This window comes from Hippopotamus amphibius, chromosome 16, assembly GCF_030028045.1.
Source record: "Hippopotamus amphibius kiboko isolate mHipAmp2 chromosome 16, mHipAmp2.hap2, whole genome shotgun sequence".
In the NCBI taxonomy this organism is placed as follows: Eukaryota; Metazoa; Chordata; class Mammalia; order Artiodactyla; family Hippopotamidae; genus Hippopotamus; species Hippopotamus amphibius.
Genome location: NC_080201.1, coordinates 36643837 through 36669851, shown reverse-complemented (window position 1 = coordinate 36669851; position 26015 = coordinate 36643837). Strand labels below are relative to the sequence as shown.

Sequence of the window (26015 nt, the reverse complement as noted above, 5' to 3'; positions counted from 1 at the left end):
CGTGCCTCATGCTTTCAAAGTTCATATTACCTTTGGTGATCATATTTTTCTCCAAATAGTATGTTTTCTCTCACATTCCCATGAAAGATCCACGCTTGCTGGGAAACATAGGCCAGAGTCCCGCTGACGGCCACGATCCCTTGTTGTAACTGCATCTAGAGCAACAACACCAGAGAACCTTCAGGAGCCAGGCCTCACTGCCTTCTCCTCGGGGCCCATTGCACCCCTGCCACCCACGTATTGTGTGAGCATTAATTGTGAAGGTGCAAGAGGGTGACAAGATGTCTTGCCATGTACCGCAAAGCCCAGCTATGCAGACCGAGGGTCTCAAACTCAAACATCTGCAAGAGGCCAGGCGGGAATGTTCCAGAAGGGGCAGTAGTGAGCTCTGCGCCCTGTAGAGCACCGCCTGAAGGGCTGCTGCTGGCACACATGCAGTTTTGTGCAGCTAGGATGGGGCGCCCTCTGAGCAGACCCATCACCAAGGCCCCCTCTTCCCCCAGATGCACTGGCTGGATCCTCCCCTCCCCCACCCACCTCCACCACCAGCCAGGCCCCCAGGGAGAGGGCACAGCCGGCACAACTGTGGATGGTGGCCCGGGAGCACCCCATTCTAAGGAAGCAGCTTTGACTCCGCTGCACAGTTGGTGCCAAGCAAGGATACAAGCCTGGTGTGGCCAGAGTTTCTAATTTTTCAAGAGGAGTGGAAAGTTTAGTTTCAGGTGGAACTTCTGAACTTTCAAAATATTGAGGAGTGCACTTAAGAAACACTCATGGGCTCCAGTCTGTGAGCCTGGGCACCCAAGCTGACTTAAGAGGGCCCCTCGTGGCAAGCCTCAGCAGATAACGGGGGATGCTAGTGGTGGTGCCTTGTCTGTAGCTGTTAGGAGGGGGTGTGTGAGGCGGGCTGTGTTGCTCAGGGCTGGCTCATGGAGCAGTGGCAGTGTGTCGGGGACAGGGAAGGACAATAGCCAAGGTGGCCAAGGATGTGACTCCATTTCTCCAAGGGATAGAGAACATCAGACTCGGAGCAGAGAGAACAACAACAACAACAATAATAATTATAGCTAAGATGAATAGGGTGTGTGCCAGGCACTGTGTTAAGTACATATAAAATGCTGATGGCTGTGGCTGTTGCTGGGCACTGTCCTGAACCACTATCACATACATTATCTCATCTAATCCTCATCACAAGCATCCTTAGCCCCATTTTACAGATGAGCAAACCAGAGCTCAGAGAGGTTAAGTTACTCGTCCAAGGCTAAACAGTGAGCCTGAGACTGAGACAGGTGGTGAACTCATGCAGTCTAGAGCCCACTCACTTAACCACCCTGGCTCCCCAGTAACCAGCTGAAGGGCCTGAGCCCACCACTGTCCCATGGGAGCTGGATTCTATTTTTTCTGGGATGTTCCAAAGGAGCAGACCAAAGAGCAGAAGTTAAAAGGAGGTAAATTTCACTCACATATACATCAAAGGTCTCCAAAGAGAGAACGGGGTTGAGGTAATGAGTTCCCCATCACTGGAGGTATCTGAGCAGAAGTTAGCCCACCTCTTAAGGATGCAGTGGAGAGGATTCACGCTATTAGGTGGAGAACTGGGCTGGGTCACCTGTAACGCACCTGCCAACTCTAGGGGTATCAGAGGTGCACATGCTGAATCCCAGAGCATGAGGGACCGCAGCAGCTCACCTGACTCAGCCCCCATCTCCACCTTCAGGAAGAAAAGTGGTTGTCACTCTTTCTACGAATGAGTCAACTGAGGCCAGAAGAAGTCACTCTGGTCTGGAGGGGCTCTTCTGAGCCTGGCACCCCCCTGTCTCTACTGCAAGCAAAGGCAATCCCGGTGCCCAACCTTCTCTTAGGAACACAGAAAGTTTCTCATTCATTTGGAATGAGAAGTCTTGGCAACTGTGAACTATTCATTTACTGCGGATACAGTGAACGGCTTGGCCATTTCCCTGGGGTCACGCAGCTAGAAGTAGCAGCCAAAGGACAAGGGTCCCCCTTCCACTTCCTACCACGAGGTGTGCTTCGGTTCATGGGTTCATTCAGCCCCACCTCCATCGAGGAGCAGCTGCTCAGGGCAGATGCTGGGGAAACGGAGATGGATCTAAAGTCACCGAGAGTTACAGGTTCCCAGGTTTTGCCCCGCCAAGCAGCCTGACCGGCCTTTCTAATTGACACAGGCCAAGCATGTCATGAGAAAACTGTGGATTTAATGACCCATCTCTCCCTTTGACCAAGATGGAACTGCAGGCAAGGAAGCTATCGCTGCTTAACTCATGTCCTCAGGAGACAAACAGGGGCGAGCACGTGGAAGGCCCGGCCCCACCTGCCGCAGGCCTGGAGCTGCCAGGCACATCGACCCCCTGGGTATCACTGTTAACTATGAGCACAGTGTCCAGAGCAGCCGAGCCCAGGTCCCCAATGCGGCCGGTGGGGACCACTCCATGGTCACAGCGCTCGCACACAGCTTACCTGTCCTAGGAGAGCTGCGATGAGGGAGCTCTTCCCACTTCCAACATGCCCGCAGATGCCCAAGACCTTCCCCTACCAGAGGAACACAAAAACGACAGTCATTCTCCCAGTTCTTAGAGGGTCACCCCCAAACTGCGATGGCCAGGCCAGGCGAGCACCCTAGGGCACTGCTGGCTCTGTGAGGTGGCAGCTGCAGCCTCACATCCCAGCCCTGATACACAGCCTGGGAGGAGACGGGAGCCTCAGTCTTAATTAAGTGCCTCCCCTGCACAGCGCAGCAGAACACCCAGAGGGCTTCTAGAAATCATGTATAAGCACTGATGTGAAACAGCCTTGTGCTGGTCTGGGACACACAGGCCCTGAACCTGAGGGTTGTCCTGTGCCCAGACTCCAGGAAAGCAAATCTGATGGAAGTTAAAGGCTGCACAACCCAGAGCGACAGTGATAGCCTTGAAGTACAGAGGGCTGGGTGCTTTTTAAAAGCCTTATTAAAGCATCCTTCCACCATCACAACTCAGTCTGACATTACAGAGCAGTTATGCTGTTCCAGCATGTTGGGCTCATGGATTTTTCTATGGCTGCAGATTTATTAATTCAACCAACAAATCATTATTAGAGCCTACTTTGTGCCAGGTGCTGTCCTGGACACCAACAATAGCACAATATAGCAAAGAGCACAGCAGTCAAAGGTCTGGGTCTGCCCTCACAGAGCTTATGTTTTAGATGAGGAGATGGTAAACTAGGTAAGTAAGTAAAATATGGAGTGTGTCAGATGCATGCCATGGAAACAAATAAAGCAGGGTGGAGATGGAGGCAGTGAGCCTTACTGGAAAGGTGGATGTCTTAGCCTGAGTTCCTCCAGAAAGAGGCCCTAAAGCAAGGAATTGAGTGAAGGCAGCTTGTTGGGGAGGTGCAGGAAACACCAGCTGGGAGGAGGGGGATGGTATAGGAGAGGGAAGGTGGCCCATCAAGGGTGTGCTGTTAGATCAGCTCCCACAGGAGTCAAATAAAGCTCAGTCCTGCCGGAAAACTCAAGGACTCGGGGAAACTGAGTATGGCTTTATCCTCCCAGTGGCTGGGGGAGTCGGAATAAATAGCCAACAGTCAGTGTTTGAGAGCTGTTCCCCCCACGGTTGACATCTGGCTCGTGGAGGCGCTGTGTCGGGCACACAGATGCAGATGTGGCAGTTGAAAGATGGCCAGGACACACGGATGGGTCACTGACAGTAGCTGCTACAGGTGATGTCTGAGTAAGACCTGGAGGAGATGAGGGAGTGAGCCGTGTAATTATTGGCGGGGGGCGGGGGGTTGGGCGGTAAGCCACTGCTGGCAGAACAGGAGTCCATGGGGAGCCTCTGAGGTGGGCCCACTCTTGTGTTCAAGCAGATATTGCAATTCTGCAGTTGGAACATCTAGAACATTCTCAGTAACACCTTCTCCCAGTGATCCCTCAGAGCAAAGATGCCCAGCATGGGGCCAAATGTGGCTCCCTTCCCTCCTGAGCTGGACCAAAAGGGCCCCTCACCTGCCTGCCACCCCCAGCACATGAGGGTTGCTGTCTGTCACCACTCATCCCTTGGGTAAGTCTTTACTGAACACCAGGCACCACACTAGACTCTGGTCATAAAACAGTGATCACGGCAGACGCAGGCCCTGCCTTATTGTCACTGAAGCTGCAGGTAAGTGAAGCAGATCCATTTTAGTTCCACTACAAGGACTACAAGGAACAGGCGCATTACGGAGACTTTGGGACAAAGAGACACGGCGATGGATCCAGCTTCCCTAGGTGCTTGGCTCTTTGTTGAGTCCTGTCCACTACACGTGGCCAGATCTGAGCCTTCTCGACTCACCCTTGTCTTCAGTAGGAAATCCATGAGGCCTGCACCCCTGAGTTTCTGATTATTCATTTGTTGATTTGGAAAACATTATTGGGAACCTACTCTGTGCCAGGAGCTGGGCTCAGTGTAAGGCCACAACTGCGAACAAGACAGATGCACGCCCTGACCTCAAGGAGGCTACGGTCTAATGGAATCTTGGAACGCAATTTGGAAAAACATGGATGCCTTGAATTTAGGACATTTACAGGCAGCACTTAAACTGGACATGATTGTTAGAGGAAAAAGGCAACAGCGATAGCTCCCATCTGTGGGGACTTAGCATTTCTGTGTGATGTGTCTTTCCGTCCTCACACCCCCCCTTGAAGTAGGTACTATTATTCAAATATCCATGGAGCAGGTAAAGAAACTGGCTTCAAGAGGCCAGGCAATATACTCAAGGTCACGCAGCTGATGAGTGGCTGGGACTGGAACCAGGTCCACGGGGCTGGAGGGGCATAGCCCGAATCCCCAAAACCTTGTGCTGCACCCTTTCTCTTCACCTTATTTCACAAAATATTGACCATGACCTTGATGACAAGGCAGGAGGAAAGCCATTGCTGGGCTAAGAGGCAGCTTCTTTACAACACGAGAGCAGTTCACGGAGGCCTCTCTGGAGCAACGCTGAAGGCGTGGGTGAAGTAATCTAGGTGCTGCACGTCGTAGGTGGGGAAAGTGATGAGAAAGCAGGTGGGCTGCACTCAGCAGGGCTTAACTGAGAGCTGAGCTCAACTGCACTCAGCCAACCAAATATCATTTCCAATGAATATGTGCAGACAGCCTCGCTAGCTACGAGAGGTACCACTCTACACCAGCTATCGAGCCTAGCGTCACACAATACATAAGAAGCTCTCTCTCTCTCTAGTACTCACATGGGGTAAGGGTGAGTCAACAAGATGGCAGATTAAAATATTAGGCACAAGATTAATGCTGAGCACTTTGCAACAAAATCAACACTGCCGTCCGGGGAGCACAGCTGTCGAGTACCCAGGGCAAGAAATTGACATGCAAGAGGAGGTCAAACATTCTCCAAATGCGGAGCTTCTCTAAAGACTCTACCCCCCAGTCCCCAGGGGAGGGGAGCAGCCAGCAAACTCTGGCTGGCTCCCGTTGCTGGGCTACTTGTTGCTCTCACTTTGCTTTTTACAAGAGCAGTGTCGCATGGTGGTTAAGAGCAGACGGTGGGGCCAGGTGCCCTGGGTGTGATGCCCTCTTCTGCCACTTTCGAGCTCTATGACTTGGGCGAGTTATTTAATCTGCTGTGCCTCTGGTTCCTCAGTCATAAAGTGGGGCAGCTATACACCCACCTCAGGGTTACTGGGGTGGTTAAATGAGTTAATTATGTGCCTGGTAAATAGAAACTGCTCATAATTGTCAGCTATCATAATCTATCATAGGACTCCAACGTGAAATTGAGAGTAAATCTGAGAAGATTTATGAAAGCTAGTCAGTTTGGGTCTAGCCACCTGAAATGAATTGTCCATCCAACAATGCAGCTGGCTCTCATCTCCTCTGGAATTCGAAGATTAGCACCAACACAACCACTAAGACAACGGTGTTCTCTCAGCTTGAAGAGACATCTCCACTGTTCATTTACATCGCTTTTAAAACTTAGGGAGAAATGGAGACATCCCACCACCACCTCCTGCTCAAACTGAATTATATTCAGCCTTGAGGAGGCCATGGTCATGTGACACAAGGAGGAAGGGTGGAGGCCACACCTTTGGAACACATACCCACCTTTCTCACCACAAAGCTTATATTGTGCAGAACCGATTTGGGGCTGTCACGTTGCTCCTCTGCGCCAGTGACTCCCTGAGCTGATGGACTCAAACTGTATGCCTCTGGCCTCTGTTTCTTGAGAAAATGCTTCTTCTGGTCCTGCACTTTCTTTAGGTCACTTTTCCTGCCGGTTTCTTGCTCCCATGTCAAGGTGGCATTTGCTAAAAGCAAGACAGTATCTGGGTCTTCTGGTTGGGTGACGTAAGATGGGGGGCTTTTAGCTATGAGAATTTTCTAAGATTAAAGAAACAAAATTAACTTGGCAGACGTCATCCGTTTGCAAGAATCATCCCAATATATCTTCTAATGACCCTAAATCATAATCTTGGCAATTCTACCTGGGACATCCAGGAAAGGTATTCTGAAGATATTCCCCTAGGAGAAGCTGCAGCAAAAATAGTCTACTGGCTCATACTATCCAGGACGGATGCCTCTTTAACCACAAGGCCTATCTGGGTCACCCACATTGGAGGAGGAGGAACCCAGCTACATTTTGTCCTCATGCCCAAGATGGCCAGCTTTTGCCAGTCCTCTGGTGGTGGGCTTTACCGCTTGACACTAATGCTTACAAAATCAACATCACGTGCTCGGTTTCTGCTGTGTTTTCTTCCTAAGTCCCCACTCAGCTCAGTTCAACAAAACACCTGCCAAGTGCCTACCCTGTGCCAGATTCTGGGGTAAACAGCAGAAATGCGAATATTAATAAGGTATGCTTCCTGTCCTTGAAGAGATTGCAGTCCAGGGGGAGAGGTGAACAGGCACAGATCATTTCAGTGAAATGTGACAGGGACAAAGCCCTGTTACTGCCAGAGATGGGACACTTGGCCCCCCATCCTGGAGGCCCATGTAATTGATGCCTGAGCTGAGTCTGTACAGTGCTGGACAGGCAAAGATGAGGAAGGAGTTAGGGAAGGAGAGCTTTCTGTAGAAGGCACAGCACAAGCAAAGGCAAGGAAGCAGGCAATAGCATGGTTTGGGGGTTTGAGGGGTATGAAACAAGAAATTCAGAATCAACAAGGCCCAGAGCTCAAGGTAGGAGGGGATAGGAAATGAAGTGGAGACATAACTGAGGACCCGCTGGTGGAAGGCTCAGGCACAGTCCTGGGGGGTGAAGGACAAGGATTTCAAACAGGTTAATATCAGTGACCAGACAAATATTTTAACAGCTCAATTACCAAGTGCAAAATGGATCCAAAAAGTACAATGTTGGAGAAAGACAATTGGTTCTTAAGTCACTGTGATAGTTCAGCTGAGAGACTATGAGGCCTTGAATGAAGGTGTTGCTACTAGCGACAGAGTAGAGGTTGAGGAGTCAAGAAATAGTATCGTTCCTCTAGTCTAAGATATCGGATATCACTGTACAAATAATGTGATGAGGTTGACTCGTGTTTTGTTCAAAAAGTAATAACTCAACGGTGCACCTTCCAATCCTATCTTACAAATGGTGCCTCTTAAAATTGAAGGAATACAGTGATCAGGAGGTGATTCAACAGGATTGGTTGGATGTGGATGGAAAGGGAGAAGGGATGCAGGCACCTAGGATGCTTAAAATAATATCCACATTTCAGGCTTGAGTGAATAAGAAAACTTTCCAATCAATTCACAGACATCTGAACGTGTTGCTCTCTTGACTGAAATGCCCTCCTTCTTTTCCTTTCCTTGCCTCAATTTCAAAACCACTTTACCTCTCCTTCCTGCACATCACTTACATCCTTACTGTGTATAGCAATTACTGGGGGACCTGGTCCTGTACTAGACTGGAGGCTCTTAAGAGTACAGACTCTCTTCCTTGTAGTTGCATTTTCCACAATTCCTTGCATATAAGAAGCACACAATAAATCTTTTTCTTTAATTGGGATATAGTTGATTTACAATATTATATTAATCTCACGTGTACAACATAGTGATTCAAAATTTTTATAGATTATATGCCAGTTAATATAAAATATTGGCTGTATTCCCTGTGCTATACAATACATCCCTGCAGCTTACTTATTTTATACATAATAGTTTGTACCTCTCAGTCTGTTACCCCTATACTGCCCCACCCTCTCCCCTCTCTGCACTGGTAACCACTAGTTTGTTCTCTATATCTGTGAGTCTGTTTCTTTTTTGTTATATTCACGTTTTCTTATTTTATTTTTTTAGACTCCACATATACGTGATATCATTCAGTATTTGTCGTTCTTTGTCTGACTTATTTCATTTAACATAATGCCCTCCAAGTCGCCCCATGTTGCTGCAAATGGCAAAATTTCACTCTTTTTATGGCTGAGTCGTGTTCCATTGTATACATGTACCATATCTTCTTTATCCATTCACCTGTCAATAGACACTTAGGTTCCTTCCATATCTTGGCTTTTGTAAATAATGCTGCTATGAACATCAGGGTGCATGTATCTTTTCAAATCAGTGTTTCCATTTTCTTCAGATACATACCCCAGAGTGAAATTGCTGGGTCATATGGTAGCTCTATTTTTAGTTTTTTGAGTAACCTCCAGACTGTTGTTTTCCATAGTGATTGCACAAATTTATCTTCCACCAATGGTGTTCAGGGGTCCCTTTTCTCCACATCCTCACCAACACTTGTTATTTGTATTCATTTTGATGATAGACATTCTGACAGGTGAGAGGTGATATCTTATTGTGGTTTTGGTTTGTATTTCCCTGATGATTAGCTATATTGAACATCTTTTCATGTGCCTGTTGGTCATCTGCATTTCCTCCTTGGAAAAATTTCTATTCAATTCTTCTGCTCATTTTTTAATTGGGCTGTTTGGTTTTTTGATGTTGAGTTGTATGAACTGTTTATATATGTTGGATTTTAACCCCTTACCAGTCATATCATTTGCAAATATTTTCTCCCATTCAGTAGGTTGTCTTTCCGTTTTGTCATTGGTTTCCTTTGCTGTGTTACTGTCAATTTCTCCCTTTATATCTGTTAATATTTGCTTCATGTATTTAGGTGGTCCTATCCTGGGTGCATATGTACTTATAATTGTTATATTTTCTTCTTGGATTGATTCTTTGATCATTATGTAATGCCTTCTTTGCCTTTTGTAACAGCCTTTGTTTTAAAGTCTATTTTTTCCTGATATAAGTATTGATTTCCATCTGCATGGAATGTCTTTTTCCACCCCCTCACTTTCAGTCTGAGTGTCTTTAGATCTGAAGTGAGTCTCTTGTAGGCAGCATGTATATGGGTTTTGTTTTCATATCCATTCGGCCACTCTGTGACTTTTGATTGGAGCATTTAGTCCATTTACATTTAAATTAGTTTTGGATAATTATGTACTTATTGCCATTTTGTTAATTATCTTAGGGCTGTTTTTGTAGTTCTTTTTTGTTCCTTTCTTCTTTTGCTCTCTTCCTTTGTGATTTGACAATTATCTTTAGTGTTATGTTTGGATTTCTTTCTCTTTTTGTATGTGTATCTATCCATTTGGTTTGTGGTTATCATGAGGTTTATATATAGCAATCTAAATATGTATACATGATTATTTTAAGTTGCTGATCTCTTAATTTCAAATGCAATTTAACAACCCTGCATTTTTATTCTCCTCCCCTTGCTAGTACTGTTTTTGCATATTTTACATATATTTGTTTTGTTATCTCTTAACTGTTTAGTGTGGATTTAGATGATTTTACTACTTTTGGTTTTTAACCTTTCTACTAACTTTGTACATAGTTGATTTACTACCTTTACCATATATTTGCCCTTACTGAAGAGCGTTTTCCTTCTGTAATTTTCATGTTTCTAGTCATGGCCTTTTCTTTCCAGCTTAAAGAAGTCCCTTTAACATTTCTTGTAAAGCTGGTTTGATGGTTCTGAACTCTTTTAGCTTTTGCTTATCTGTAAAGCTTTTGATCTCTCCATCAAATCTGAATGAGAGCCTTGCTGTGTCGAGTATTCTTGGTTGTAGGTTTTCCCTTTTCATCACTTTAAATATATCATGCCACTCCCTTCTGGCCTGCAGAGTTTCTGCTGAAGTCAACCGATAAGCTTATAGGAGTTCCCTTGTTAGTAACTTGTTGCTTTACCCTTGCTGCTTTTAATGGTCTCTCTTTATCTTTAATTTTTGCCATTTTAATTACAGTGTGTCTTGGTATGGTCCTTTTACTGTTGATCCTGTTTGGAACTCACACAGTAAATCTTTGATGAATGAATAAATTAATAAAGTGACTAAATGAGTGTATAAATATGGTGCCCCCACCACTGTCTTCATCACTTCTGTCACCACACCCATCACAGGACAAACTAGGTAGGCAAAGAGGGGATGGCTCAGTGCAAACTGAACTCCACTCTTGGAACAACCTAAGATCTATGGCTTGGAGAAAGAGTAGACGGTCAGGAACATTGTCTCTCTGGGTGGAAACTCCATCTCATTTTTACTTAAAGGGGAGGCCACCTATAACACTCTGTCTGTATCCTGCTTGTTGCATATTTAGGTACCCAACACTGAATGGAGGGTCTTTTCCCAACATTCACCAAACCAGTGACCTAGCCCTCCAGTGGGTTGACACAGCCTCCCTTCTTTGGGAATTTTCCCACCACAAAATGAGATCTCTCTCGTCCCTACTCACCCAGTGTTAGTTATACCTTCATTCTCCTTAGAGAGACATTGGCTTCGGCCGCTGCTTTGACGGAGAAAGGTAAGATTGCAATTGAAAACTTCATTACATTAAACATGGCAATCACACTAAATGCCTAAAGAACAAAAGAAAGGTATAGAGTTCAGGATGGGATGTTGCCTTGGCTTTGAACCATTAAATCCATGGGGATTAAACTTGCTGAGATGAGAAACAGTAGCACAGTTGGGATTCTCAGAGGAACAATTTTCTCATTTCATGGCTCAGAAATCATGGGTTGGCAAATTAAAGATATCAACATCTTAATCTATTTTGCTTTTGGATTTTCACCAAAATGGTGGGAAACTTATCCCCTATCTCTGTCAATCCAAGGATAAGGTCCAAAAAGGGCCTCTAATTGAGTGCATTTGGAAATCTCCATCCATACTACATCCTTATTTGGCCTAGACCATTTGTTCAAAGCCCTGTGCAGATTTTTCCTAAATCATCCCTTTCTCTCAGTTGCTTCAGAGGCATCTGACCCTTCAGAGACAGAGCATCCTTTTACATACCACACACAGACCAGTGTTGAAGGTGGAAGCTCCCTGGAATGATGTGCTTGGCCTAGGCTGGTTGCTAGTTCTCCTGCCCTCAGGGCCTGGCCTCCATGCCCTGCCTACACACACATAATGACCTATTTGAGAGCTTTTGTTCTACTGCCTTTTGCAAAAGCAAATCACCCCCGTCTTCACTAGAGCCTTCCCCACTGAGCCCTGCTTGGCGGGTGGCTAATATCATATAGCCTCAATGAAGACAAGTTTCCTTGCTCTGTGGGTGCCCCAGGGGGGCAGGATCTCATCTCTCAGATTTCATATTCTCATCTGTCTGACTTGTAATTAGCAGCCTGTCCCTAACCACCCATCTAAGAAATTAAAAACACAACTTCCATCGAAAAACCTGGAGTGATTCTTCCTGTTATTGAATGGGCCCCATGAACAGGGCCCCCAGGCTTCAACTAATCCTAGTTAGTTCATTAAGAGGATGATGAAGGATGCTCCCTACGTCACATCTGCTCCTAAATATATCCCCAAAGAGAACTCAGCTCCCTCAGATCCCAACACTGTCTTGGCTCAGGAAACCCAGGCCTTGGCTGGCAGAGCCCACTATCATGGGATAGTACCACAAGGCTGACCTCCCACTGACGTGGCTCTAGTGGAGGAGGAGGCTGCAAGGGATTCTTAGTCTAAAGAAATACGAGTCTTGCATTCAGGCAATTTGTTCTTGGTCTAGATTTCTTCTAAATCACCATTTTAGAAAATATTAACTATGTGCACACAGTTTGGTTTCAAATTAATTTGCTTCGTGTGTTTTAGGGAAAAAAAAATTTATTTTTTGGCTTGGGATCACAGACAGCAGTCACAATAGTCGGGTAGCATTCGTTCAGTGCATCAATCATTGCCATTCATTCTGGCTTTGGGTTCATGACTGGGTTCAAGCCCTCAGAGTATGTGAGAGAAAACTGTGAGTGAAGGAACTAAGAAAAGTAAAGCACCTCCCAAAGAAAGATGGGGCAGTAATGGGATTGACATCCCACAACAAATGCCCCAGAAGAGCATCCTGCCTTCTCAAATATCACCCTGCCCTCCCCTCCAGATCCCTGATTTTTGGTGCACTTCTTCCCCCGTAAACATACGTCTCCTTGTTAATTTCTTTCTCTCTCTTTCTCTCTCTTTTCTCGCCTTTGCGTTCTTTCTTCCAACCCTTTGCCCTTCAGACACTAGTTTAATATCTGAACTGTTTGTTTATTTCAGTCAGGGGCCATTTCCGCTCTGGCTCAGGTCCCGAGCCCCTCACATTCACTCCAGTGCGCCCTCTGAGGCTTTCAACCTGAATGTGCCTCGCCTGCGTGAGCATCAGCCTGATGAGAACAGCAAACACTTATGCAGCACTTACTGCATTCCAGGCGCTGTCCTGCGTGCTCTGTGTGAAACAGCTTCCATCCTCACAACCGTAGGGACTGTCAGCACCCCATTTACAGATAATAAAACCAAGGCAAGAGAGGTTCCGTGAATTGCTGTGAAGCCATAGCTAGCAAGTGTGGAGTCAGGCTTTAAACAAGGGGGACCCTGATCCGGACACCACACTGCCTCTCCCAATACTGACAAATCCTCCCGCCTGGTGAACTTTCACAAATTCTCCTCTCGGCGTGTATGTGGATAAAAAAGAATTAAAAAGCCAAGGGCTCCTTTGGTTTCAATTTTGTTTTCCAAATGTAAAATTGTGTTCCCACGTTAACAACTACCCCTGCCCTGCCGTAGACCGAATGAGAATTGCTGCTAAGCTCCCCTCGACTCCTGGTCAGCTCCAGTGCTTGTTTTAGAAGTCAGGGTGGAATTCTGGTGTTTTCTGGCTCACTGTGACTGGGTGTTCTGACGCCAGTGCCGGAGGAGCCACCTACCTGGCACTTGCAGGGCTGGGGACAGAAGAGGCCAGCTCTAGAGGGGCGCTTACCACCGGGGCAGTGAGCTTGCGTCCCAGGAGGATGTGGCAGGTGAATGTCAGCACAATGGCTATGGTGGATGCAATGGGCGCTAGCGCCGAGTTTCCACTTTGGACAAATCCAGCTTTTTCCAGTAACTTCCTTTCCCTCTTCCTTATATCTGTGAGATACAAACAGTCCACAGTGGCCTTACTTTACATGTCAAGCACCAGCTTTAAGAAACGTGTTACTCAATGGAATACTACTCAGCCACAAAAATGAATGAAATATTGCCATTTGCAGCAACATGGGGGGACCCAGAGGTTATCTTACTAAGAGAACTAAGTCAGACAGAGAAAGCCAAATATCATATGATATCACTTATATGTGGAATCTAAAAAAGTAGTACAAATGAACTTATCTAGGGAACAGACACAGAGTCACAGCCATAGAGGACAAAGTATGGTTACCAAAGGGGACGGGGCTGGGGAAGGGATAAATTAGGAGTTTGGGATTACCAGATATACACTATTATACATAAAAGAGATAAAAAAAAAAACAAGGATTTACTGTACAGCACAGGGAACCATGCTTAATACCTTGTAATAACCTATAATGGAAAAGAATCTGAAAAAGAACATATATGTATATATTTGTGTGTGTGTGTGTATAATTGAATCACTTTGCCATACACCTGAAACTAACACAGCAGTGTAAACCAACTATACTCCAATTTTAAAAAAAAGAAACATGTTACTCCTGCCTATGCTCCTGCACGTGAGTGTTAAGGACTCCTGTTGTGCAGTTTAACTGAGAGGACGCACAGACAGCCCTGAGCACAAGGCCAGCAGGTACTGGGGGCTCAGTGCATATCAGCTGCCATTGTTGGATGGTTTCCAGGGTCCCTTCTGATCTGATTCTCTGTGTGTCATGGGTCACACACTCAGATGCCTACAGGGGTCAGGCAAGTAATGTAAAGGAAGCCAGAGAGCAAGACTAGATCAAGGGTGTCCCAGGCTCCCCAGACTGTTCTGAAGTCTGAAATCTGGAATTTCGTGAGACATCTCCCTACTTTTACTTTTTTTAAATTTCTTTTTAACTTTTATTGAGATACAATTGACATACAATAAATGACATCTTCCTGCTTTTAAATGTTGGGAACTAACTGAAAAAGTTAAAGTACTGCGGAGGCCAAGCAAAACACATATGCCAGCCTGAAGACTGCCAGATTGAGGCCCCTGCCCTGTGTCTCAGGGACAGCTGCCAAAACCCAAGAGCACATCTCCCTTCCATACACCCACATGAGGCCATGACTCTGCACAGCTCCCACATAAAATTCAAGCTTCCCTCCCCTGGTGTTTGAAGTCCTCCACGGCAACTGCAGCCTCCTCCACAAAACCCCTCCCACCTTAGCAGCATGGCCCCGCAGCCCTTCTTGGCCAGCTCCGCCTGCAAACCAGGCGTCAGGCTGAGCCTCGCAGAGGCAGGCTTTCAATAGGCTGCTCTCACAGCCACGTGGCACGGCAGAAGCCATCATTATGCCCTTTTGACAGCAGAGGAAAGGCTTGGCAGGTTAAGGGACTTGCCTCTTAAGAGGTCGGGGAAGAGTTAGAATCCAGTTCTACTGGGATCCAGCGTTTGCTGTGCACACGCCCTTCCCCTCGAGAACACCAGCCACATCCTCTTCCCCAAGCGCAGCCTCTAGGCCTTTGCTCCTGCCCCGAGGGGGCTTCCCCAGCTCTGTCTGTGTCCACATCCCTGCCATCCTTCAGGGTCTGTCTAAAATGACACCTCTGCCAGAAGGCTTTTCCTCATCTCTCATGCCTGTGGAGCTCCCCTCAGTTTCTTTTGTGGCATTTTACCCACTTTATCCTATATTTAATTCACATGTTCACTCATTCAACGCATTTTAATCCGACGTCTCCTATGTGCCAGGGGCTGTGCTTGGTGCTGGGGAATATACAGACAGACAGGGTCTCAGCTCTTCCAGTAGGGGTGGTAGACAATAAAGAAATAAACAAACAAGTAAATAAAGTAATTACAAATTGTGTTGGGTGATATGAAAGAAATGAACAGGGAGAAGTGGTTAAGAGGTGAAGGGGGAGTGGACCTGCTTGGGCCTGTGGTCAAGAGGGCCTCCTGAGTCAGCGACGTTGACTTTAGGAGACCCAGAGTCAAGACAAAGTCAGCATGAACATCTAGCAGAAGACACTCCAGGCAGAGGGAACAGCAACTGCAGAGATCCTGAGGCATGAACGAGCATGGATGTTGTTCTAAAAACAGGTCTGTGTGACTCAAGCAGGGTTATCAAGGCCTGAGATAAGATGTGATGAGGTCAGGAGGTCAGCAGGGGCCAGACTATCCTGGATCTAACAGGCCATCGGCAGGAATCTGGACTTCATTCAAAAGTCCTAAATTTGAAAAAAAAAGTCTAGGTGTGATAAGAAGCCACTAAAGATTTTTTAGCAGGAGAGACAGAAGGTCTGATTGACCTTTTTAAAAGGTCACACTGGCTGCTCAGTGCATCATGGATTTTAGGGGGAAGGAGGAAAGCAGGGGTTGCATCTAGAAGTTCTTGCCATGGTCAGAACGGGAGAGGATATTGGCTTGGACTGGGGTGCCAGTGAAATGAAGAGAGGCAGACAGATTCCAGATATATTCTAGAAGTAGAGCCAACAAACTTATAGCCATTTTTGAGATTAAACTCACCCTCCCTCAATTTTAAAAGTAGGGACCATTTTCCTAATTATTTTGTGTGACTTTCATGGCCCTGCACATAGTAGGGACTTGGTACATATTTATGAGTTAAACCAACTTGAATTGAGTTAAACTGAATTGCATCAATGGAATCAAATTTAATCACATCAAATAAATTGTATCAAAGTGAGTTCAACCTGTGAGGGAGTATTTCTGGATCTTCAAAGAAGGTACCATAGGGCTGCCAGTGTTCCAACCTGGGGCACTTCCTTTGGCAAGCTCAAAAGCAAGTTTTCTAAAGCCACTTCCTAAAACGTGGACACAGCTTCAGGCCTAATTACATGCTGGTCTAAAAGTGTAATTGTAGATCCAGAGAGTCAGTTGTAATGGTGGTTCAGATCATTAACCGGTCAACCACCTGAGTCTATGTCAGCAATTATGTAAATGTTCCTGCAATTAGATTTGCATTTTTATGTGATTGAATAGTTTTCATATCATCTTAAAACAAAACAGCTTGGGGGAGAATGAATTGGGAGATTGGGATACCAAATTGTACACTCTAAATATATGCAGTTTATTGTATGTAAACTGTATCTCAATAAAAGTTCTTAAAAAAAAAAAAAGCTATATACGCATTCTCGTATCTGCCCAAAGCATGTCAAGTCAGCAGGACATCCGCTTCCGATGAGGCTGCTGCCGGCGAGGCGGCAACACGTGTGTAAGTGTGAGTGTGTGTGTGTGTCCGTGTGGACATCCTCCAAGTCAAGGAAATCATCAGAGCCAGCTCTTCTGTTCATAATGTTTTAGTGGACTATTTTTGTGAAAGGAAACTGGCCAGTACAAGCATCCACCAGCCTCAGTATGGCTAAACCATATGTCACTCACCTGCTGAGCCCTTGGGTTCACCAGAAGAGATGCCTGAGTCTATTCTAAAATCTCTGTAATCTTTTGAAAAGCCTGCAGACCAGCTCAGGGGTCCCCTCAGCCCACTTCCAGAATGCCCAGCTCCAGGACCCTTAGGAACCCTTTAGAAGAGCACATTCTACAGGGTAAGTGGTTCTTTCAGCAGCTGCTCATCCTACCTTGGATGGTGTTGGTAAAAGATTTCTCCCAGGCGTACATTTTAATCAGCTTGATGCAGGTCAGAAACTCATTCATTGTCTGAACTCGCTTGTCTGTCACTGAAATTGCTGATCTTCGGAAAGCTGAATTGAGCTTAGCCATAAACATCTGAAATCAAGGTATAAACAGTGTGTTCGGAGAGAATTGCTGAGTTGCAGTTGGCCTAAAAATCCAGGGATCAGAGTGTAAGTGCTAGGAAAAGTTCTAAGGGAAGCTGGCCCGAGATTCTCAGCTGAATCCTTCCCTTGAGTTGTGGTCAGCGTGCTCTGGGGGACACGACAGGGTCTGAGCAGATGATGCAAATGCATGAATCGCCAGGATGCAAGGAAAGTGCTGGGGATTTTGACGAATTGAGGAAGCATGCTCCCCTCCCCCAGGGTATCCAAATTCAAGTTTTAAAAAAACTGTACTGTCTGTGAGCCCAAAGTAAAGGCCCAGGCTTCAGGGTCAGGCCCCGGACACAAAGTCTTCTACCCACTTCAGTGAGAGTGTGTGTGAAATACAGCTGCAAAGACCTGCCGTTACCTGGATGGGGATGAATAGCACGTACACGGATATCCCGATGAGAGCTGTGGGCCCCAGAATGAAAAAGGAGTACAGCGCACAGACAGCCATTAGGATAGGGATGGTGGCTGGCAAGGGACAAAACAAGGCAGCTTCGAACAAGGAATAACTATCACTTGATAGTATATTGAGCACCTGGAAAGGAAGCACATGGGTTCAGGCTTTGGAAGGCTCACCCAAACATTTCCTCAACTGAAGGCTTTCGGATTGGCTGATTGGCCTGAGGAAAGAAGAGAAAAACCTCCTTAAAGGGGGAGGGGGTCGTCAGAGGACCAACACGGTGAGTTTCGTGGGTCTCATTCTCGTATGACTTTGGAGAGCTCAGTCTTTTAGAACTGAGAATCCCAATGAAGAAAGACTGAAATACCATCGAGGAGTATGCCAGCAAAGTTGCCAGCTGCCTACCTGATAGCTCTCTCTCCTTCTCCCTTATCAGCACAACCCTGCTTAATCAGGATATCCATGGGCCCATCAAAAGGACCACATGTCCCAGCCTCCTCTGTGGAAGCATTGTGGCCACATGACTATGTTAAGGGCAATGAGATCTAAGCCAGAGTGTCGAATGGAACTTTGGGGATGAATTCTTACAGGGAGCCAACTCGACTTGGAAGACGATATCCCTTTCTCTTCTCTCCCTCCTCCTGCCATCTCTCTGAAACATGGTTGGGATGGCTGGAACTGCAACTTCCAGCCTGAACCATTATGGGAGCCACATTCTAAGGCAGTGATGAAGAAAGATAGAAAAGCCTGAAGTTCCCACTCCAGCCCTGGATCTTCCTCTTCCAGACTCCTTTTGCACAGAGCAAAATAAATCCATCCTGTTTAATCCACTGTTATTTGGGGGTTTCAATTATATGCAACTGAATCTCATCATAATTGATACAGGATGCTTTGAACAAACTAAAAGAGCAAGTGTAAGAAAGAAACTAGTCTTTTCCCTTACCTCACACCACCTAGGGTTCCCTTGGCCCCGGGAAATGTTCTCGTGTAAAGTGTGAAGATTTTATTGCTAAGGATTAAGGGCTTAAGAAAATGTCAACTCTGAAGTCCAACAGGTGTGGTCTTTGTTGTGACTTGGCATCCCAAATATTACACAGTTGGAATCATCAGATTCATTAGTCAATCAATTCTATTAAATGCCCACAGTGTGCTCGGCACTGCTTCAGTGTCCTCACTGATGATCAAAGGGATTGGATGTGGTCACCCCTAAGCCCTATTCCAACTGGAACAGGGACACCTTTCCACATTCTCCAGCTTGAATGGAGCCCTCCTTTCTCTGAATTCTTCTGGTGTTTTGAGTCTCCACCACTTCACTTAGCAGGGAGATGGGACATGATGGGCAGGACATTGACAACCAAAAGGGGAGCAGATATTCCATCCAGGAAATGCATCTCACACATATTCGGAAAACTTGGAATTTAGTTTCCTAAAGTTAGACTCCTTCTGGACCAGCTTACCTCACCAACAGAGATGTGTGTCAGCGTCTTGAAGGACACCAGGTTTTCGAAAACCAGGGTGGAAATGGCCACCTTCAATCGGATCGCCGTGCGGTAATTTATGGCCCAGGCGAGAGCCCAAAAGAGGACTTTGGTAAATTCGGTGGTGAAAAGGGCTGTGCACAGGCCAACGCCAACCCAAACCTTCCTGGAGATGCTCTCCGTCTGCTGGAGGATTTGGTGAATGAGAACCGTCTGTAAAATAGCCCAGTGGAGAGAGGAGAGTGCCGCTGGGGGTCGAGGTAGGTACCGGAAGCCTCAGATAATGTCAGCAAGCAGACTTCATGAGGCAAACTTTTTAATTACTTTCAGTGGCTGCTGCAGTGCTCGACAAGGATTAGCTCTATGAAAATTTGCCCCCAAGGAGCACAAAGATAACGACAATGTGCTAAACCCACCAGCTCGCAGAGAGAGTAACTAATGATGTTCTTTGCCAGTCTGGGGACCTGGGAGACAAGGCAGAAGAAGGGCCAGGGCACTCACCGGCCCTACGGCTGCCATGATAATGCACAGGATGTTGGCCACAATATCCATCAAAACGCGCGTCCTCTGGAATTTCCAGACCACTTGGCCCAGGGAGGCTTTCTCAGGACCCATCTTTTCTACCTCTTCATCCCAAAGTGTTCGAAACCTGTGATGAAAGAACAGGAAGAAGAAAAGCCTAACCTTCCCGCCTGCTGTTCAAGGCTACTCTGATGCACAAACCTCTACAAGCATGCTTGGCCCAACCCCCATCCCTGGCCGTGGCGGCTTCAGGAGAACAGCGTGGGTTCTCCCTTCTCCTTTCACAGGGTGGTGGGGACACAGAAGAGGCAGCGGGGAGAGCCCTGGCACAGCGCAAGCTGGTATCTGGCATTTGGGTGCTTTCCAGGCCTTGATTTCTTCCTCCTGCTTGTCTCTGGCACAATACCAGTTGTGACAAAAACACGGAGGCGACAGAGACACCAAGAGAAAACTTTTCTCCAGGGCAGCGAGGAGTTTGTCCGTTTCAAAGATCTGAAAGGAGGTCAGTGGGACAGGCGTGTGGGGACACGGGAGGCAAGGCAGAGTCAGATCTCATGGGATCTCGCAGTCTTCATGAAGGCGTGAAAAGGAAGCCATTGCAGGCTTTTAAGCGGATGTGACAAGATCATTTTACACACCTAAAAGAACATCTGGCTGCTGAGAGAGTAGTGGGTTACGGGGGTGGGGAGCAAAGATGGAAGCAGGGAGACCAGTGGGAGACCACGGGTATCCAGGTAGGAGGTGCCAGTGGCTGGACACTGTATTTAGGGAAAGGTGGTCAGGGGAGACAACAGGACTTACTGATGAAGTAGATGTAGGAGAAAATGAGAAGCGGGATCAGGGATCCCAGTGTCCTGACTTGGCCAACTGTGGGAGTGGAGTTTACGGAGATGGGGAAAGGGGGCAGGGGGAGCGTCATCAGGTGGGGTGAGGACCGAGAACGCACCTCCAGACACAGGATGCTTGTGACTCATCCAAGTCCAGTCGGATGCTGGACGTGTGAGCTCAGAGTCCAGGAGAGAGGCATGGACTGAAGATTGCGTGTTCGTTATTAAAGGATGTCAAGCATATGTTTGGCGGGTCAGCCTTTGGAGCAGAACACAGCAAGGAAGGGAAGAGGATCTAATAAGTTGATGTTGGGTAGATGGAAGGCAACATTAAAAGCAGACAGAGTGGGGCTCCCTAGGTGGCGCAGTGGTTACGAATCCGCCTGCCAAAGCAGGGGACACAGGTTCGATCCCTGCTCCAGGAAGATCCCACATGCCGCGGAGCCACGAAGCCCATGCGCCACAACTATTGAGCCCACATGCTGCAACTACTAAAGCCCACTCACCTAGAGCCCGTGCTCTGCAACAAGAGAAGCCACGGCAATGAGGAGCCTACGCACCTCAAAGAAGAGTAGTCCCTGCTTGCCGCAACTAGAGAAAGCCCATGTGTAGTGACGAAGACCCAACACAGCCAAGAAAGAAAGAAAGAAAGAAAGAAAGAAAGAAAGAAAGAAAGAAATTCATGTTTTAAAAAAAGAAAAAAACAGACAGTGTGGTAGAAGGGAAACCCGGTACTCCGCAGGCACTGGTCCAGCCCCTTTCTCTCCATGCTCCCTGGCAACTTCTTCCGACTGTAGATTTTGGAAACTACCACTGACTGAGATTTCTGCACGACACAGGGGAGGGGAGGCACAATTGTAGGAGCAATTGCAAGAGCATGATTAGAACTTCCAGCCCTTCAAGCTCATGAGGCTAAAGAGAAGGAGAATTCCAGAAGAAACAAACACAGAAAAAGGGCTTCGAGAGCGTCCCCATTGTTTAAGACATGAACCTTGAAGTTCCATGTAGCCATTAGAAAGAATGAAGTTGATGTTTTTGCGCTGTGGGAAAATCTTTATACACTCTTAACTGAAAATAGCAAAATGGTTATCCATCAGATAATATGCTTCATTTTTTTTGTTCAAAGTAAAAAAGGTGACCTGTGAGTAGGGATGAAAAAGGAGAGGTATTGATCTGCAGAAGATGGTAGCACAAGGTGTATTTAATCAGAGTAGAAAAAAATCCAGGACAGATGCACACCAGCATATAAAAGTGCTGACTTCTGGGGAGTGGGGTGGGAGTATGGTGGGGATACTTCCACTGTTTAAATTTCTGTTGCTTTAACATTTCTATCATGAATCTGAATTAGGTTGAACCAATGAAATGTATGTGTTTGCACGTTAAAGTTGTCAAATATTGGCAGTTTTCATTTGGTTCAACCTAAACATGTTTTGTAATATAAAAGTCCACAATATTCTGTAATAATCTAAACGGGAAAAGAATTTGAAAAAGAATAGATACGTGTATATGTATAACTGAATCACTTTACTGTAACACCTGAAACTAACACAACATTGTTAATCAACTATACAACAATAAAAAATAAAATTTTTTAAAAGTCCAATGACAATTTTTAATGTGAAATAAAACACCATGCCTGGAACTGCATGCAACAGCCCAGGTTGGGTGCAGCCAGCACAAAGCAAAGTGAGATCCTGGCCACTCTTGTCCTGATGTGGTGCTCCTACAAACCAGCTGATAGACCTGCCAGAATGGTCCTGAAGCCTCAGGCTCTCAAGTAGTTCTTTCTCCCTACCAACTATCCCCAGTACCCACCTCCTCAGAGGCCAGGCCAGGAAGGTCAGCCCCAGCCCGCATCTCAGAGACAAGCAACTGAGAACAGCCACCAGGACTGGTGGGCATTGATTTCCACCTGGGGAAATGGGAGCACACAAAAGGGCTCACAGGTCTCTTCCCAAATGGGCTCCTTTCCAGACGTGACCCAAACGATTCCTGGTACCTTTTGGCATTGGTGTCAGATGAGTCATACGGCGACAACGGGGGCAGGGTGTCCACAGTCAGCGTGTGCCTGTAGCCTCTCACCATCACTGGTGTGAGCCAGGAAAATGTGGCAAAGGAGAGCAGCCCTGCATCGTCCACGGGGTTGGGTGCCAACCTAAAACAAGCGAAACTCTCAGTATTCCAGGATGTTGGGGTCCTTGCCTTGAGTCCCTGGATGGAGTTCTTAACTAGTGTTAACCACAACCATGTTCAGACCTGTGACTCCCGTCATCAGCCCTGTGAGCAGCAGTGTGCTGCGCCAGCTCCTAACAGCTTGTGAGAGCTGATTGTTCGATTCTGAGGAATTCGACAAGTCAGTTCTTAAACACAGCCCATATTAAAATTTAAATTATGTAAATGTAAGTAAATTATCTTAAAGACAAAGGCAATCAATACTCAAAGCTCATAGCTTCCTAGATTATTTTACTAGATTTTACTCATATCTGTTCTTCAGATTATGTAAGTCTATGGTCTCTGTGGTGGAAATACCATACAGAATAGGGCTCTATTACCATCTGTCTCTTCCCAACTTTGCACTTAGTGACATCATGTTGAAATCAGCCATGGTAGGAGAATTTACACCAAAAGAGTGATAAATGCTACAAACCAGGGAATTTTTTAGTGACCAGTTGTTGAATATTTATCCATGACCACCCCATGGGAAGGAGGGTACCTGCTCCATTTGTCATGAGGAAGTGGAGACCCGGCATCTGATCATTAGAGGAGTTGGGTGCCTGGCTTTTGCTCTCCAGGATGGGGAGGGTCAGAGCAGGGTGTGCCAAAGTAGAAGCGAGGCTGCCCGAGGAGGTAAGAGCTAGAGTCGAACTCGTGGTTTATTGTGAGGACTGAATGGATTAATACATGTAAGCTGCTACATAACTATTAGTTAGCAGATGAAGGAGGACAGAGGAGGTGAAAGGAAGAGGAAAGGAGAAAAGGAAAAAGAGAAGAGAAGCAATAAAGAAGGAGGAAGAGGCGTGTTTCTGCCATTGAGGAACTAAGCATCTAAGACGGAATAAGAGTCAGAGACATTGAGTGTTATCTACTAACTGCTGAGTATTTGTTACATTCCAGGCCCTGGAAGAGCTTTGTATTTGCAGAAGATGCTGTCAAGAGGCCCTGAGTCACAGACGTTGTCACTTCCACCTCCAGTCTCAGCTGTGGAGGACAGCACTATGCAGCTCAGGCTCATGCTGACAACGTCCCATCTCACAGGGATGCTGTGCCTCTTTTCACTACCTGGTTCAGTGCCTTCTCAGAGCACAGTGCAGCCCAGAATTGTAGGAGGCTAATGTTTCCAAGTTTTTGACTCAGGCTCTGCTTTTGGGAGAATCCAAGCTAAGATTAATAAGGTACTGTGTGCCTGGTACATAGTAAATGTTTCCTAAAGGGTAACTTTTATGATAAAGTCATGCATTACCTCATATAATCCTAACAGCTCAGTGAGATGGGTAGTTGGGTAGTATCACGATCCCATTTCATAGACAAGAACATCAAGGCACAAAGAGGTTGGGATACTTGCCTAAAGTCTTATAGCTGGTGAGTGGTAAGGCAGGGATTCAAACCCAACACTTGCTGACTCCAGGGTCCCATCATTCTCTTAAGCATTGTCCCACTTTGCCTCTCCACAATACAATTGTGAACTGAGCCAAAACAGTCGGCAGTTAGAGCTCTCCTGCCTGGGGCTAAGGATGATAGCCCATGCCCTCACCTTTCAACCTTCATCTCTCACCTTAGAGGGCTCACAGGTGTATCTTTGGTCCCCAGATTCTAGGAGAGAGCAGTGCTGTGTCACCTCACTATAGAGATGCCACTTGGCTTTCTGCTGCTCAGAGGGCAGGCCATGGGGCACTTCTCATGTAGAAAAGGCGGCTTTTTATGTTATAGTTAATGTAATGTTAAGAATACATATATAATAATATAATATCATGTTATAGTTAAGCATGTGAGCTTGGAAATCAGGCTGCCTGAGTTCCTATTCTGTAGTTTAAAACTGACCCAATTCTCTCTCCCCATCTGTATCCCAGACTCTAGGGATGTGACCTTGCAGCTCCTTCCTTCAAGATGTCAAGTCTATTTCTCCATACCTTGAATCTGGGCTGACATGTGACTTGCTTTGGCCAATAGCGTGCAGTGAAAGAAGTGGTTTAGCAGTTCTGAGCCTGAATCTCCAGAAGGCCTATATGCTCCAACTCATCCTCTTGGCAGCCTACTGCATTGCTATGTCATCAAGCGCAGGCTAGCCTGCTGGCTCATGTGGCCCCACCTTCCCCCAGCCAGTCAACCCCCAGAAGCACAGCCATCTTGCTGACCAGCAGATGCATAAAAAAGCTTTGTCAAGACCAGATGAATCACCCAACTAGGCTTAGCCCAAGTTGCTGGTCCACCCATAAAATTGTAAGCTAAATAAATGGCAATTGTTTTAGTCTACTAAGTGAAGAGGCAGTTTGTTATAAAGCAAAATCTACCTGATTAAATTTGTGCAAGTTATTTAACCTTTCTGTGCCTCACTTACTCACCCATTAGATGAAGATAATTACAACACCTCCAGGGTGGTTGTGAAGAGTGAATGAGAAAATGTCTGTAAAGCACCTGAGCAGGTCCTTACACATGGAACGCTCTCTTTAAATATTTGTTATTGTCTCCCTTTCACCAAAGGACAGGAGGATTCATGAAGTGAGGGGTCAACGAATGAAAAAAATGGATGGGTGGATGGGTGGATGGACGGATGGATGGAAAGACAAAAGGACAAGCATATAGAGCAGCAGCATGGGGAGCAGGGGCAGCATCCACTCTCCTGATGGGCTAGAAACAAATCCTAGAAATTCTGCCCAGGACTTCCCTCCAATCCTCCCTCTGGCTTACCTTGCATAGGGTCTCACTGGGATCATGGTCTTCAGGCTGGGGTCATATCTCTCTGAAAATGATCTCCTCTGGCCTCGCCGGTCCAGATCAGAGATAAGGTAGGGGCCATCGCCCACCATCTTGATGGCAGTCTAGAGCCCTGGACTCCGGGCCTAGGGACCTTTACTCTGCAGCAGAGAGATGAGGAGATGAAGACACTCTGGAATGGGATCAGGCAGCACCTACTCCACCCAGACCAGCTCCCTTTCTCTGACCACTCAGACCTGGTTTCACCAATCAATCCTCTACATTCACAGGAGAGTGTAGAGGCCCCACAACTCCCTCAACTCCACTATAAGCCTTCCTTATTAGCAAAGACATGCTGCTCCTCTTCTTTCCCATTTCGTGTTGACTGGGAGCAGAAGAGCCTATTGCAGGTTTTCTACCAGGAGCCAGCCCATGACCAAGCCTGAGTCTCAGTCTGGCAAGAGAACCCCAAGAAGGTGGGTTTGCTGACTTGTGACCCAGAATAAAGTTTGTCACACATACAGACCCTTTTTGCTCCCCAATTCTTTCAGATACCAAAGCTTGTACATCCACGTTCCCAAGTCCCCACACCTAAGGATCAGAAAACCTCTGAGGAGCAGGCACATCTGAACAAGACCAAATTCCCCCCACTTCTGTGACCACTGCCCCAAAGGGAAACAAACAATCCATGTAAAGAGGATACTTTTGGGAG

At 46.5% G+C, this 26015-nt stretch overlaps 1 protein-coding gene across 1 annotated transcript; it reads right to left on the bottom strand.

The window, feature by feature from the left end:
- Window positions 1-26: 26 nt before the first annotated feature.
- On the bottom strand, window positions 27-25416 carry ABCC12 (ATP binding cassette subfamily C member 12). Its single transcript, XM_057711799.1, has 11 exons — window positions 25298-25416; window positions 22392-22547; window positions 19545-19692; window positions 19023-19256; window positions 17527-17700; window positions 16962-17109; window positions 13215-13363; window positions 10735-10842; window positions 6093-6368; window positions 2479-2550; window positions 27-155 (listed from the first exon to the last, which is right to left on the bottom strand). The coding sequence occupies exons 1-11, from the start codon at window positions 25414-25416 to the stop codon at window positions 27-29; spliced, it is 1713 nt and encodes a 570-aa protein (XP_057567782.1).
- Window positions 25417-26015: the final 599 nt, after the last annotated feature.